Below are 15,758 nucleotides of genomic sequence, written 5' to 3'. Positions count from 1 at the left end.
AGGGGAATGGAGCTTAATTCAAAATATTAAAATTGCTGTAAAAATTAACTCTATGGTTTTTCTACTGTCATCTCAATTTATTAGAACCAATACTTTAAAACCCAAATTCCTCAAAAAATAACTTCTAATAAATTCTGTTGAATAGCTTCATGACAAATGGAGAAAATAGTCTATTGATATAAATTAAAGACAAAAAAAGGATTGACATTGCTGTTTTCTGGGACCTGTTTATCTGCAAATAGACTGGTTTCTACATAAACAGTCTTCATAAATAAATTGCAAACTTGAATAAAATTAAATTAAATTCAGAAAAACTATTGGTTCAAACAAGTAACATTATTACCCTACCATGATGCCTTATTCTTAATCATTTCGGGAAAGCAGGTATTTTCCAGTTTCTTCATCAGAAGACAGCCCTCTTTAAAAATGCATATGCTCTTATGGTTCTTACTGGAGAGCTTATCGCAGTCTAATTCTCTCAAGTTAGAGGTCCTGATAAACTCTCTTTGAGGTCAGCAGTGGCTGGAGCTCTGCTCAAAGTTGGCTCCCCTCTACTATACCTTTGGAATGCAGGCCATAAGCTGCTGACCCCTGCTCTACACTAAAAACTGTTATTGCTCCTGCTTTGAGGAAAGTGATCCTTATGTCTTTTTCTGACTTGACCCAGAAATTCCAGATTATTCCTCAGGGTTGGTAATGTGGTTGCTCTTACCGAAGGTGAGCTCCACCAGGGGCACTGCTCTGCACTCCAGACAGGTGAATAACAAAGGCCTCGGGTCGACCTGGGCTTGGAAATGTCCACAGCAAAACTCCTTTACTTTGTTCACCATGAGAAAATGAAAGCCTCCCTAAAAGGAAACAAGGAAAGGACAGGAGGGTATTGTTTCCTAGTTCTTAAGTTAGGATTTAAGTCTTTAAATTGTAGTGAAATATTCTCTTTTCTAAATTTATCTTCTAGTTAGTAAAAAGTAAAACCGAGAGTTTATATTTTCAAAGCAAGGGGGTGAGGGGCTGTAGTGGTGATGGCAGTAACTAAACTTTTAGGAGGCTCCCTAGAGGAGACCATTCAAAACCTAGCCTTCAACCCTTGTCTGTCCTACTCACTTTCTCTTTGCCTTTTCCTGATTCAAGTACAAAATCCATTAGTGGAAAGAGAACAGTACTAGGCAGGCTTTGGTTTGAATTCTGGCCCCTGCATATTTTTCTGACATGCATGTGATAATCTGAAGTTGTATGAACCCCAGAAAATCATGTTCTTAAAGCTAATACATTCCTGTGGGTGTAAACTGTGATTAGGTTACTTTAGTTAAGGCATGGCCAGAGTGGGTCTTAATCCTCTTTTTGTAATCCTTACAAGAGAATGAAATTCAAAGAGAGAGAATGCTCCAGCAGGAGGACGCTGAGGGTAAGCCATGGAAGTAGGAGGCTAGAAGCAACAAAATCTGAGAGAGAAGGGAGAGACCAGCAGCGCCGCCGTGTTGTCTTGCCATTTGACAGAGGAGTCCACGTCCTCAGGGAAAAAGCATCACCTGATGATGCTTTGATTTGGACATTTCTCTCAGCCTCAAAACTGTAAGCATGTAAATTAATAAATCCCCATTGTATAAGCCAACCTATTTCATGTTATCTGCATTTCTGTAATCTAGCAGACCAGAACAATGTATATTGAAGTAATTTGTGGTGAAATCTAATGTATACATTTTATTTTAAATTACTTTTTTAAATTATGCAAGTATAGTGAAATGTTAATAATTCTTAAATCTAGACAGTGAGTAAAAGGGTGTTCCTTGTACTAATCACTTTTAGTTGCAACTGAAAATGTTAACTACAAAAAAATAAATTAAAAACTGCCTTGAAAATATCAATCAATTCCTCTTGTTTTAGTTTGATTGACTTATTAATAAATTGACCAAAGCTTAAGAGGGTTAATTTTATGTATAAGCACCAACTCAAGTAAGTATTCCTAAAAAATAATATTTCTACAAACAAATTTTTCATAGACCAAGTAATACAAAAAAGAAAAATAAACAATGTTATATAGAGCTGTATCTATCCAAAGTGACAGGAGGGGTAGGGGAGTGAAAGATAAAGAGTTTTAGAGGAAGAAAAGGATAGAAAATTGACAAGAAAGACAATTAAATACCTTTAAATAAGGGACATGCCCAAAAGAAAATGAAGAGGGATCCATGTTTGACACATTTAGACAGGAGTGCCCATTAGTAGTTAAAGAAACCCCAGTATCCAAAGCAGTTCTAGTGCTGTGCTATGTCTCAATTGAGCTTCTAAACCCACTCTGCATCTATGGGTGGGATTCCTGTTGGGTGGAAGCTGGCACGACAACGTTATCATCTTCACTGTCTCTAGCTAGCCTCCATCTTCTAAAAGACTTCAGGTCCCATTCCTTCTTATCTCTCAGTGACACCAAGACTTGGGGAAATTGAAAATTACTCCATCCTCACTGAGAGACTAAGGATCTCAACCCATGATACAGGTTCATAAGAATTATCACTGAGGGCCAATGGCCTTTGATTGGTGACCAGCAGGACACTGAATTAAGAAGGGGAACCTCAAATTTTCTGAGCCCTTTGGAGAGTCTTTTATAAAATGGCCTAATATGAATTTGCAATGGAGCTTTCTGTAACATGGAAGAGGTCAAATCATCAAATAGTCACATCACATTAACTTTCAAAGAGCTAATGTTATAATTCAAAAATCAAACAGATGAAGTAACACCTGTCCTACTATCTGAAATATTCAGATGAAAATGTATCCAAAGTTGTATCTTATTTATTATATAAACTCAATTAGATTTTCTAGAACTACTTTTATCACACTCCTAATGTATGCACAGAGCAGTCTACTTATTGATCACTAGTTATGTTAGATAGGAGTTTTTTAATTTGGCTGAATTAAGTTTTCTCTCTTTCTCACCAAGTAGCTGCACTGATCAGCCTCCCTGATCTTTTAGATCCAGGATGTCTCTACTAACAGACTCCCAGTGCAGTGTCCAAAGTAAGTACAGCCCAAGAAAACTAGTGGCCAATTATATACCTTCATATTCTACAGGGTTGATCTTAGAAAAACTACTACTCACCCAATTTGGGGGTCATGTTGCCAACAAAAATGAACTCGGGGATTTCTAACCCTGGAGCATACCCAGCAGTCCAGGCTACCTTGAGGGAACCATATGTCCCTCTCCTTGAAATCACAACTTGGCTGGTTCCAGCAGTGATGTTTGTAAGTTGAAAAGCAGTAGATGCAAATCCAACCTAAGGGAAAACAGACTTAGAATATTTTATTTTTCTCTAAAGTTCCCTATATTCTGAAAGAGTGGGTTAAACATGAACTTTCTGTTTATAAAAGATACTTTCTTTGTTTAAAAATATATTCAGTTAAAGAGAAATATTTGAGATGTCAGAGAGTTGAAAATTTATTCTATTTTATAATGCAGATTATAACTGCTAACCTTATTTTTATTAACAAAATGCAATCCTCTGATTGAAAAATATCCCAAAGAGATAAATTGGATTATGGCTAAATGATAAATTGGATTATGGCTAAAAGCAAATGATTTTCAAAAGATAGGAGTTTAATATGACATGTTTATGGGTCTTTCCAGAACCTGATTTTTCTAAAACTGAAATCGGACTTCTTTTTAAGCTATAACTCTAAATTGTTTATTTATAAAAATAAACACAGTGAACCAGACAGTTGCTTTAGGTTCTTTTCAGCTCTTTGGTTCAATGCAACATTTTTCTTTGAGATCAGAACGCCTTTATAAAATAAGTATATTTTTGTTCCTATCAACTAAGACATTGTTTTAAGGGTACCCTTTCCAGGGTATGTGATTTATAGATGACATAAGTTCTCATTAGTGAGTAAGAATAAAGCCAGATTCCTGACTTCACGCTGTGATTTAGACAAATGAGTTTACCTTTTTTACTCCCAGTATCTATAAATCTTGGATACTAATAAATACAACATGATCAGTAGTTGCATATTAAAACTATTCTCTCCTTTTAAATTAGGATGGAGGGTAGCAAAGTATGAGAGGGTGCCATGGGTAGCTTCTAGAGCCTTAAGGGAGTTAAAAAAAAAGACCTTCAATATGATGTTAGCATAGATCCCCTATGATGGTGAGGCTTTGCTTAGCAATGGCTGGAAGCTTGACTATATCAAGATCATGCTTGCTTCATGGCTAGAGGAGCTGCCCACACACATGTATACCTTCCAAATACCGGTAGGAGTAGAGAGGACACACCAAAGGCATGACTGTAACATGGCCAGCCCCAACTTTGCCCTTGCAAGTGATATAGTGTTTTGACAATGTGCATGGACAACAGTTAGGAAATATTTTATTACTCCAAATGAAAGGTTTGGGTTGAAAGAAATCTCTTTCATAACAATCTGAGCAAACAGTAGATAGCAAACCTTCAAATTATTAAAATTATATTCCCTCATTCCCTCTTGAGCAACAGGAGGTGAAGAAGAAAAACTATTCCTCTCCAGTTATTTGTAACGCTAGTGAATTCAGCTTTAGAGTACAAAATGAACTCATTCTGTCCATTGAGAAGCTGCTCATAAGGGAATGGCCAGAAACCCTGTTACACAAGCTGCTCATAGTCCTGCCCTTTCATCTGCACAGATTCCACGTCAGCCCTTCGTGCCAGGTTTAGTCACTTTGAACTCATACCTGGAGAAGGACAGGATGATGTTCTCATAACGGCTTAAAAAATGAAGAAGCACTACCATAGTTATGGACATTGTCTTTTTCCTATATTGACAGAATCAGCCGACAAGGAAAATAAAACCCTTAAGTTATTTTTAGTTCTCACGCGAACTTAAGAAGTGACTGGGAAACCATCTTTCCTACCAATGAATTCAGGTAGAAGATTCAAATACTTAAGGGCAACCATGCCACAGGGATCTGTTCACCATCATTTATCCATGTCAGCACAAACATGCCACTGTAAACCACAGTCAAAAAATTAATAATTCACATTAGTAAATGAAAAATCCTGAAATGCTAACTGACATTTCACTCTAATTTTAATGAGTAACCATAAAATATCTCATTATTTATTCTTTGATACCAAGAAATGATCTGGAAATTTCAACTCATATTAAAAATTCTATATCTTACATTCAAATTCTGTACAATACATATTTTGTAAAACTCCAAAAAGGAAACATACTTTCTACCTAATATTGGAAACTGATTAATTATTTTAATATAATGTATCCATAAGGTTACTTTGATATTCACAGGGTAATTCAGAGTTAAGGAAATAGCTAATCTTAAATCTAAGAATCTCAGTCCTCCCTGTAAAAGCTGCCCTCTAGTGGCTCCCTAGGAATAAAACACCCAGCACCCATTACCTGAGAATTGGCAGCTTTCGCAGGGACAGGAAGGACAGCTGACTTTGCTTCCTGGAGAATTTTTGGCATTCTGTAGAGATGCCCATCAACAAGCCTCACAGTCATCAGTTGCAAGGTGACATTAGAACCCAGTAATAGGAAGACCTATAAAGAAAGAGTACCGACAATAATTTTCAGAGAGAATACAAACATCTGACATGAGCCATTGGCATACTGACTGTATCAAACTATTTCATCAAGATATGCCTTCCCTCTTTGTTATAAGGCAAACTACCAGCATGAGACTGTGGGCTGGAGAGTAGAAGTTGTAGAGTATAAAAAAATACAAATTTGCAAATTACCCATCTGTGTCCAAATGGTATCGAGAATGATGAGGATAATAGAAATATTAGTGATCATGTATTAAGGGAATGGCAAGAGCATACTGGAGAATAGTGTCAACTCCAAAAACCTGGAAAAACATTTTCCTCCTCTTCATCAAGTAATAAATAATAACACTAATGATAATTATCAAAAAGTTCAGCTTCTGATTATTTGAGTGTTTTGGATAAATAAAAATTCTTAACACCATCTATTATAGTACCAATTTTTGATGTTTTAGAGTCAAATTTGGTTCATATTTATATTCCCTGATTTTTATCAGTGGAAGTCCTAAATTTAAAGTTGGTTTTATCCTAACTAAAAGTTATTTTAGAAACTTAAAATACATTTTTACATAGAAACATTATTGATAATAGTTATCAATAATTCAAACCTGGAATATTACTAAAAACTCTGTACATTTTTATTGGCTATGGAAGCAACCATTTACGTGGAGTCCCTTCTTTAAATATAATGTTCTTGAACATACATCACATGCCAGAATATGCAAAACACATAGCCTAGCAGGTTCAAAAGGTGCAACATGAGACAAGCAGATGTTTCACTCATTTACTCAATCATCATCCATTCAAAATGATATTCAGTGAACATGAACCATAGGTCAAGTTCTAAGGATACAGAAATAAATCACAATATCGTGACTTCAACATGTGCACCTGCCTTTCCCATAAGTGTGTGCCCCTTCTGCATACTGGTCACTGGCTAGGCAAGCAAGGAGTTTTTACTCCTATTCCCAAAGACTAAAGGACAAGGCATTAGCTTAAAGCACCCAATAATTCATGTCTTCTCACCTAGCTCCTTTGCTCTTGAGCTTGCCGTATCAGCCCTTCTCCCAGATACAGACTTGTCTGATGTGGCAGGTCCGTATAGTGAAGTAATTAAACACTGAAGCTGAACATGAGTAACAGCAGATTTGAGGAAAGGTTGGATCACCCACATAAGAAAGTGGGTAGACAGAAACTTCTGATTTAATCTACAAAGGTCTTAGGAGTGATTTTGCTCTACAGCATGCCCTGCCATTTCCTTATCCAGGACCACATTACCAATATAATTCTTACATTTCTCATCATTCCTGAAGGCATTTGGGCACAAATAGGAAGAATGTATAGCCTCATAACAATCTGGGCACATTTCCAACATGGCTTTTCCACATTGCTTTGTAACTGGTCATTAATGGGTCTGTCTCCCACAGTGCACAAGGAGCACAGGACAATAGGAAGTGCATCGTAGCTAACTTTGTATCTGCTGTGCTTCTCACAGTGGCTTACACACAAAGTGCTCAATAAAGTTTTGAATAAATGACTCAACTGCAAGAGTAAAGTCCTTCTCAGTCTGACTTAAATTCTTTTAAACTCAGATTTCTCATTTCCTTAGCATGTCACTGATTGTTATTGTCAGTGTGTGTCTCACCTAGAAGCCACTTATTAATCAGGTGTGGTAACAGCTTATACCCTCCAGGGTCCTGACAATAAACTGAAATCAAGGGTCATCTAGGTTATAGAGCCTAATGGACCTTTATCCTGTTCAAAGACCCACTTGAAGTTAGAAGCCACAGCAAGGGGGCTAGATAAAACATGGCTTTTGATGTCTTTCTCTGTGGCAGACCTGTTGAAGTCCTAACTTTTACCCAGGAGGGCCCTAACTTTTACCCAGGAGTTTGATAAACAGTTAGGACTGTTTATCAAACTTGTAACTAATCTCCCAAACCTCAAAGAGCAATGAGTTCTAGTCAGGGTGGGAGGGAGGGAGAGGAATGCTCAGAAAATCCTATCCTTGATTTATGCACAGGTCACATCTTGCCTGAAACAGTTACCTTTTAAAAGGTTCAGAGAAGTTATTAAGAATTTCATAGATGATAATTCAGTTATTGGGAAACTTAAGGATCTTTTTAAGTTATACCACTAAGCTTTCAAAGTGAAATGAAAAAACAAGACTTAATACAATGGTAGTCTGGTTTACTTAATCCACCTCTCATTTTCCCAGATTTGTATCTTTATTCCAGTCTTAAGAATTTATAGATATAGATACTGGAGGCCAGAAGGTGATAAAGTAGAGCCATGGCATTAAATCTGTTTTCAAAAGAACTTGAGGATCATAGGAATCACCATGGAACCCACGCCTCACTAAGAAGCCTCCATAAGTTTGTTACTTATTCTGAATGAACAAATCTGTGTTCTACTGACCACAAGTTTATATGAAACTAAGATCATCATTTACTAAATATACTAAACTTAGTGGAATCCAAATGGGAAACTGCTTACTTTTTTCCTGTTACTGTTTTGTCGGGTTCCCATCAATTCCCTTTCATAATGCTGTGCGAGATCACAGAACTTTCTATCACTTTCAGAAATTTAAAAGGCCAGACCCATATAAATCAAAGCTTCAATTTTCACAGTTGATGAAAGCATCCCTGTTTATCCCAATTCTTGTTTGATACATGGCTCAGGATCCACAATGGGAAAGGGGTCATGATATGATTTTTCAATACTCCTCCAGTACACCAATCATATGACACTTCCAGTTTTCAGGCAAGGGACAGAATGGCAAAAGTCTTGCCTCACTGCAATAGTCCTTTTCTTAGCCAACAGAGCTGACCACCATGTCTTCATTAAGGCAAGTTCCCAGATGTGTGACCTTTTACAGTATTCATTTAGGGTCTCCTTGGAGGCTTCAGAATTCCACTTTTCACCATTCCTTGAATGGATGATATACTCTCAAATGATCTTTCTATTTCTCTCCTACCTTCATAATCCACCCACAGTTCTCAAGATGACTTCAGTTTGGCCACCCTCTGGGGAAACCTATTTTAAATAATTATGTCCCAGTGCCAAAAAGCATCCAGTGTATGAAATAAGTCAAATTCTCTCCTTTGCATATAGAAAGATACTAGTTATGTACCACCCCTTGGGATATTTGCAAAGATAGTTACTAGAATTTTGAAAAGGCTCCTAGCGTTATCTACTTGACTATCAGGAGATCCATACATTCATATCACAACCATCCCAAACACTGGAACAGCAGATTGCTGCCTTTTCTCCTCATTACCATCACAGAAATCATAACCAATTTCCTACATTGCAAATTTCCAAAGACAAAAGCAGGTGCCAAACTCCAGAGAAAGCCTGCTCTCACTACACTACCCTTTGCCAGCAGCACAAGGATGCCTACAAATTTCTCCTCTTCAACAAGTATCCAGCTGGAGAATAACATACCAATTGGTTTTGTTTGTGTGTGTGTGTGTGTGTGTGTGTGGTGGTGGTGGTGGTGGTGGGTTATTTTTCAACATTCCCCATTTCTAAGAGCTATTCCACTTTTTACTCCGCTTATATGGGAGGAAGGAACCACTCTTTCCTCTCTCACAAGTTGAAAAGAAGAAAATCTACAACACCCTCCTCCTCAGCCTAGACTGTTGATACCATCTTTGAATTTCTCCTCATGTCTTAGATAAACAAAGGCTGGAAGAGGTGATGCGGAGATAGTTCAACTACCTTTACTGAGGCCAGTATGAATATGTTTATCACCTATTCTTAGAATAGAAGGCTTATAGGATTCAACTTTGGGATTCAGCTGAAAATGAGAAACAATATGAAAAGTACAGATTTGCATTCACAATTATAAAACAAAAATTTCATGATAGAGTTGAGATATTAAAGGGATGAAGAAGAAGAAAGAAGAATTTAAAAACCAGGAAACGTATTTCATCAACGACTATGCACACAAAACAGGTTAGCCTGCTGATACTCAATGATTCCTCTGCAATTTTGAATGAGTAAGTTATGTTAAAATTCAATTCATTCAACAATACTGTTAATATAACAGTAACTAATGTTGTTTCTCGATGTTACAAATATATGACATTTTAAGAATCATCTTGACAGCTATAAAAACAAAATTAGAATTGGTTTTACTCTAGGAGTGAAGGACCCATTAGGTAACAATGAACTTGAACACTGAAAAGAGAAAATTTATGTCACTAGTTGTCACTATGATTCCTATGAGATTTCTAACAAAATCTGTAGCTATTTTTTCTTGAGTTCAATAGTGTTTTAAACATAACCTTAAAAATGTATTAGCTTATAGAAAGAAAAAAACTAGATGGAAATTTGAATAAATTTCCTAAACATACTTATAGGTAGGCTTTATATATCTCCTTATATACAAGTAGCTAGATGCCTTCCAACATTATTATATTTTATTTTAATCATCTCCACAGAAGTATAAATTTAGCATTGATATAAAGAAGTAGTATAATGCCATTCTAAATCCAAAAGAGACTAATTTAGAGCACGGATTTCAGATCCTGCCCCCTTGGGTGTGAATTCCACTTCTGCAACAATCTCAGACAAGTGACTTTACCTCTATGTGTCTTTGTTTCCACGTGTAAAGAAATGAGGATATTAAAAGTTACCTGCTTGCTAAAGTTGAGAGGATTGAAAAAGAATATGAGTGTCTGTGTATATAAGTATATCTTACTGAGAAGAGTTCACTTTATAAGCACTAAGTATTTGCTACTATTTAGACAAAAATATTTTACCTCCAAATAGGAATATACTTATATTATTTATAATCTGCAAATATTTCAGGAGATATATTACCCAATAATTACTATTCATTTTCCAAGGTACTTTTCATTTTATATCTAAATATCTGAATAATATTTTAAACTAATCATGAGGTAAAATGCTTGCAAAGGAGTTTTACTGAAATGACCAGAAAACTGAAGACATGCTACAAACCTGCCTCCTTATTGGTACCATGTCAACTTTATGTCTGGCACCATCTTTGACCACCAGCTGCCTCTCTGCATTTTCAGTAAATACTGGCTGCTCCTTATGCTCATATGATATTTGAAATCCAACAGCAACATCTCCAAATGTTCCAGCAAGTCGGGTTACATTAATTTGGATGTATCTAATAAGGTTCTCCCCAATAACCATTGATTGACGATCTGAATACAAGGCAAATACTCCATGTGGGTCATCGTTTGCAGAAACAGAGAACCTTGTGATACATCTTTCTGGATCCAGTTCTGCTCCTCCCTTTACAGAAACAAGTTGAATCACATAATCTTCTTCAACCTCAGGAATATCATCTGGTAGCAAATGAATATCAAAGGTCACTTCACTCTCTCCATCAGCTATCACAAAAAATCCTTTTGTGGAAATGAAGTCTCCAGTAATATCAAACTCACTGGTTAATTCCCAGTAAACCTAAAAGAAAAGAAAAAACCCACCCATTAAATAATTCCACATATTGAATTAAAATCCTTTAAATTATGTTTTCCTTTCTAATATGAAAGAAAAGAAACTTTAATTATGCATCAGCATATTTGAGGTCAAACTTTTCAAGAATAAATTAGCTTGGAAAGTATACTGCATCTTTCTGGCTGTCACACACAATTTATAGGACAAGATTACAATACCTCATTATTTCACCTGCTTCTACAACAGTATCACAATTTGAGGAGATAAAAAGAAGTAAGTTAATTCTAAAATGGCAGTCCCACAAATGCATTCATTAGTGATCCATAGACAATATCTCAAGATGAAAAATGAGTAGATAATCATATGGTTCACATGAGAATTGGATTTTGTTTGTTTTTAATAAAAAGGAGCTATCTAAAAGATTTCATGATTTAAGATTTATTTTTCAAGAATTTCTGAGTATTAAACCATGAAATTTCTAATCTCCAATACAGGAAGAGAGATAAGTGTACACAGAAATTTCACGAAATATATTTGGCTAGCAAACAAATTACCTTGATCTGCCAGCTGAGTATCCAAATGACTTACATAGACATCTCAAAACATTTCTACAAAAATGCAACCTCCTAAAAAGCAGTTACTAAATGGAAAAATCCTGTTGAGGAATAAAGCCCTAAGGAATATATTGAGTAATTTACAAAAATTGAGAAGCTTAATAGGACAGCTTCATGTTACAGCAAACAAAAATGTACAATACAGTTCAGTCAAACCTTTCATGATTAAATGTTAGGAAAATCTTGTTGTCTCAAGTATTACTGAATTTAATGAAATACCTGGAGGTTGATGCTGGCTGGAGATTCCAAAGATGCTTAAAGGAAGCCTCTCAGCTTTACATAAAACTCAGGTAATCTCAATTTATTAGAAACTTCCTTTAACCATGACACTAGAGTTTCTCTACCACATTTGTTAGTCAAATTGTTACTCTACTTAGTAAAATCAAAAAGAAAAATTGTACCGTAATATCTCCTAAAATGCCCTTAACTCTTTTAACAAAGAAAGTAATGATCAAAGGCCCTTCTGAAGCCAATGGCTCTGTATAGGTCTTCTTGGGTAAAGACTCAGGAGCAAATTGAACAACTCCATTTGGATTGCCAAACTTTTGTATCTAAAAAATATAAACAAAAAGTCAAGTGAAAAAAAATATATAACAACTATGGATGAAATCATAGTAAATCCAACATATTAATGCACAGATAAGCTAAGGTAATGAAAGAATTCTAAAAATAATACTTGTGTATAAGCCACTGAGGCAAATTGACTTATGCACTCTAATCCAGACATGTTCTTAATCCACATTCCTGTGGGTGAGAACCCATTGCAAATACGACCCCTTGAAGATGTCATTCTCATCCCAATGGAATGAAAGTGGGCCTTAAACCATATTACTGGATGCCTTATAGAGAGAAGAAACTAGAAGCCAGAAGTTAGAGAAGGTCACAAAAAAAGAAGCTTGAAGACATTGGAAACTGGAAGAGCCCACACAAAAAGAGAGAGAAATCACCATTTGTAGCAGTTTGATATGGCTCATGAATTCCAAAAAACAGATAGTGGATTATGTTTGTAATCTGGTCTGTATCTGGGCATGATTGAGTTATGATTAGGGCTCTAATGATAGATTAGTTATGACTGGGCCATGTAATTATGGTGTTGAGTCCCCACCCCTTGATGGTTGGGGACGCACAGATAAAAGGTATGGCAAAGGACTGAGTTGAGGGTTTTTTGTTTTGCTTTGTTTTGTTTTTAGGCTTTTTTTAAATTAGTTTATTGAAGTATATCACTCATCCTTAAACATACATAAACAATAAGTGTATAATAATAGTTGTGAACTTACAAAGCAAACAAATATAACATCATACAGGACTCTCATAACTCATCCTACCACCAATAACTTGCATTGCTGTTAATCCTTTTTAACTAATGATTAAAGAGCATTGTCAATGTTAAAAAAAAAAAAAAAAAGAGCATTGTCAAAATATTACTATTAACCAAAGTATTTTTCTCCCAACCAACCCTATTATTATCTTTATATCATTATATATAAACATATATAAACAATTAAGTGTATAGTAAAAGTTGTGGACTTACAAGGCAAACATGCATAACATCATAAAGTGGTCCCATACATAAACCCTCTACCAACACCGCTTTGTTGCGAGACATTTGTTAGAAATTATGAAAGAATATTGTCAAAAGCTTAATACTAATCCTAGTCCTTACCATACATTTCATGTGTTTTTCCCCAACCCACCTTATTATTTTTTTTCAAATATATTTTTTATGACAGAAGTTGTAAACTTTTAAAACAATCATGCACATATGCAGAAGTCCCAAACAACACCCCTCCATCAACTCACCACATTTTGTGGAACATTTGCTACAGATAAGATAATATCATCTGATTGTTATCATGTCCATAATACTGCCTCATTACCAACACAGTACATCTTTTGCATTGATGGAAGAATATTATATTATTACTACTAACCACATAGGTCACCCCAGCTGTATTCTTCTGATGCTTCTCCACATTCCCAACACCCTGCAGTAGTGATATACATTTGCTCTAGCTCACAAAGGACACTCTTGCATCTGTACCATCAACCACAATTCTCATCCATCTCTTGGTTTACTGTACTATTCAATTCCCAGATTATTCTCTAGCATTCTGTCAATTGGCATTTACATACCTAGACTACCATTTTCAGTCATATCCCCATTTATAAACTAGCTGTTACTCACCATGTTACCATCACTCTATACATTTCCACAATTTTACAGTAAAGCTAATTAAAACTTCAACATACATTAAACACCAATAGTCCACTCAGTCCTTCTCTTATCTCCTTTAAGAATCCACCATCTACCACCAGGTCTTGAAGATATTTTCCAATAATTTCTTCTAGACGTTTTATGGTTCTTGCTTTGATTTTCAGTTTTTTGATCCGTTTTTGAGTGAGTTTTTGGATAAGGTGTGAGACAGAGGTCCTCCTTTCTTCTTTCATCTATGGATGTCCAATTCTTTCAGCACCATTTGTTGAATGGATTGTGCTGCTGGAGCTGTGTGAGTTTGACAGGCTAGTCAAAAGTCACTTGACCATACCTGTGAGGGCCTGTTTCTGAAGTATAAATTTGGTTCCATTGGTCTATTGTGTCTGTCTTTAGATCAGTACCATGCTGTTTTTACCACTAAAGCTAGGTAATAAGATTTAAAGTCTGGAGATAAGGGTTTGCTTTTCCTTTTTATGATGTTTCTGGCTATTTAGGACTCCTTACCCTTCCAAATAAATTTGATGATCGTGTTTTCAATTTTTTCTTTAATGCTGGTGGAATTTTTATCTAGATTGCATTGAATCTATATAACAATTTGAGTAGAATTTACATTTTAATTATATTTAGTCTTTCAATCCATGAACATGGAATGTTCTTCCAGCTGTTTAGGCCTTTTATGATTTCTTTTAACATTGAGTTGCAGTTTTCTGAATACAAGTGCTTTACATCTTTGGTTTAGTTTATTCCTATTTGAATTTTATCTGTCATTTTATTTTCACCATTTTTGACACTTTTAATTACCTTTATTGATATTATCTCCAATTCTAGACTCTCTTCCAGGCCCCTCTCTCCTGTCTTTTCTTTTCAGGCTCTAGTACACCCTTTAGTATTTCTTGAAAATCTCATCTCTTGCTTAGAAATTCTCTCAGTTTCTGTTTATCTGTGAATATTCTAATCCACCCTCATTTTTGAAAGACAGTCTTGCTGGATATAAGATTCTTGGTTGGAAGTTTTTCTTTTGTAGTATCTTAAATATATTAGACCACTGTCTTCTTGCCTCCATGGTTTCTGGTGAGAAATCAGCACTTAATCTTATTGGATATCCCATATATGTTATGCATTGCTTTTCTCTTGCTGCTCTCAGAATTCTCTCTTTGTCTTTGGCATTTGATATTCTGATGAGTATGTGTCTTGGAGTTGGTCTGTTCAGATTTTTTCTGACAGGAGTAAGTCATACTTCTAGGACATGGATACCTATGTCCTTCAATAGAATTGGGAAATTTTCTACCATTATTTCTTCAAATATTCCTTCTGCCCCTTTTTCTTTCTCTTCTCCTTGGGGGACACCCATGACATGTATGTTTGCACACCTTTTGCTGTCATTTAGTTCCCTGAGATCATGTTCAATTTTTTCCATTCTTCTCTTAATTTGCTCTTTTGTATGTTTCCTTTCAGAGGCCATTTCCTCAAGCTCACCAATCCTTTCTCCTGCCTCCTTAAATCTGCTGTTATATGATTCCAGTGTGTTTTTTTTTAATTTCATTTATTGCAACTTTCATTTCCATAAGATCTACTATTTTTCTATGTATGCTTTCAAACTCTTCTTCATGCTCATCCAGTGTCTTCTTAATATCCTTAATCTCTTTAGCCATCTCATTGAATTTATTAAGATTTCTTTGAACATCTATGATTAGTTGTCTCAACTCCTTTATGTCATCTGGAGGCTTACCTTGTTCCTTTAACTGGGCCATAGCTTCCTGTTTCTTGGTGTGGACTGTGATTTTTTGTTGGTGTCTTCGCATCTGGTTTATTAGCATATTCATTCTGGGTGCAGTTTTTCTCTTTAGTTCATGACTTTTTGCCCTTTCTCCCTTGTTTGTAGTGTAGTAGGAGCCAAGCATGTAGTTGATAATGTAAACTGTGGAGGCTCAAGCTGAGCTGGGGAACAATGAAGCTTCTTCCAAC

The 15,758-nt window shown here is 35.7% G+C and overlaps 1 protein-coding gene across 1 annotated transcript in view; it reads right to left on the bottom strand.

Annotated features, from left to right (window-relative positions):
• ADGRV1 (adhesion G protein-coupled receptor V1) overlaps positions 1–15,758 on the bottom strand; it is a 685,020-nt gene that overhangs the window by 446,284 nt on the left and 222,978 nt on the right. The window contains exons 69-73 of the mRNA XM_058276109.1: positions 11,980–12,129; positions 10,497–10,970; positions 5,380–5,523; positions 3,095–3,269; positions 713–848 (exon numbers count right to left, since the gene is read on the bottom strand). Of these exons, the coding sequence (XP_058132092.1) occupies positions 713–848; positions 3,095–3,269; positions 5,380–5,523; positions 10,497–10,970; positions 11,980–12,129 (1,079 nt within the window). The remainder of the gene's footprint in view (positions 1–712; positions 849–3,094; positions 3,270–5,379; positions 5,524–10,496; positions 10,971–11,979; positions 12,130–15,758) is intronic.

Source organism: Dasypus novemcinctus, chromosome 2 (genome assembly GCF_030445035.2).
Source record: "Dasypus novemcinctus isolate mDasNov1 chromosome 2, mDasNov1.1.hap2, whole genome shotgun sequence".
Taxonomy (NCBI): domain Eukaryota; kingdom Metazoa; phylum Chordata; class Mammalia; order Cingulata; family Dasypodidae; genus Dasypus; species Dasypus novemcinctus.
Note: the sequence above shows the minus strand (reverse complement) of the source record. Positions and strands in the feature narration are given on the sequence as shown.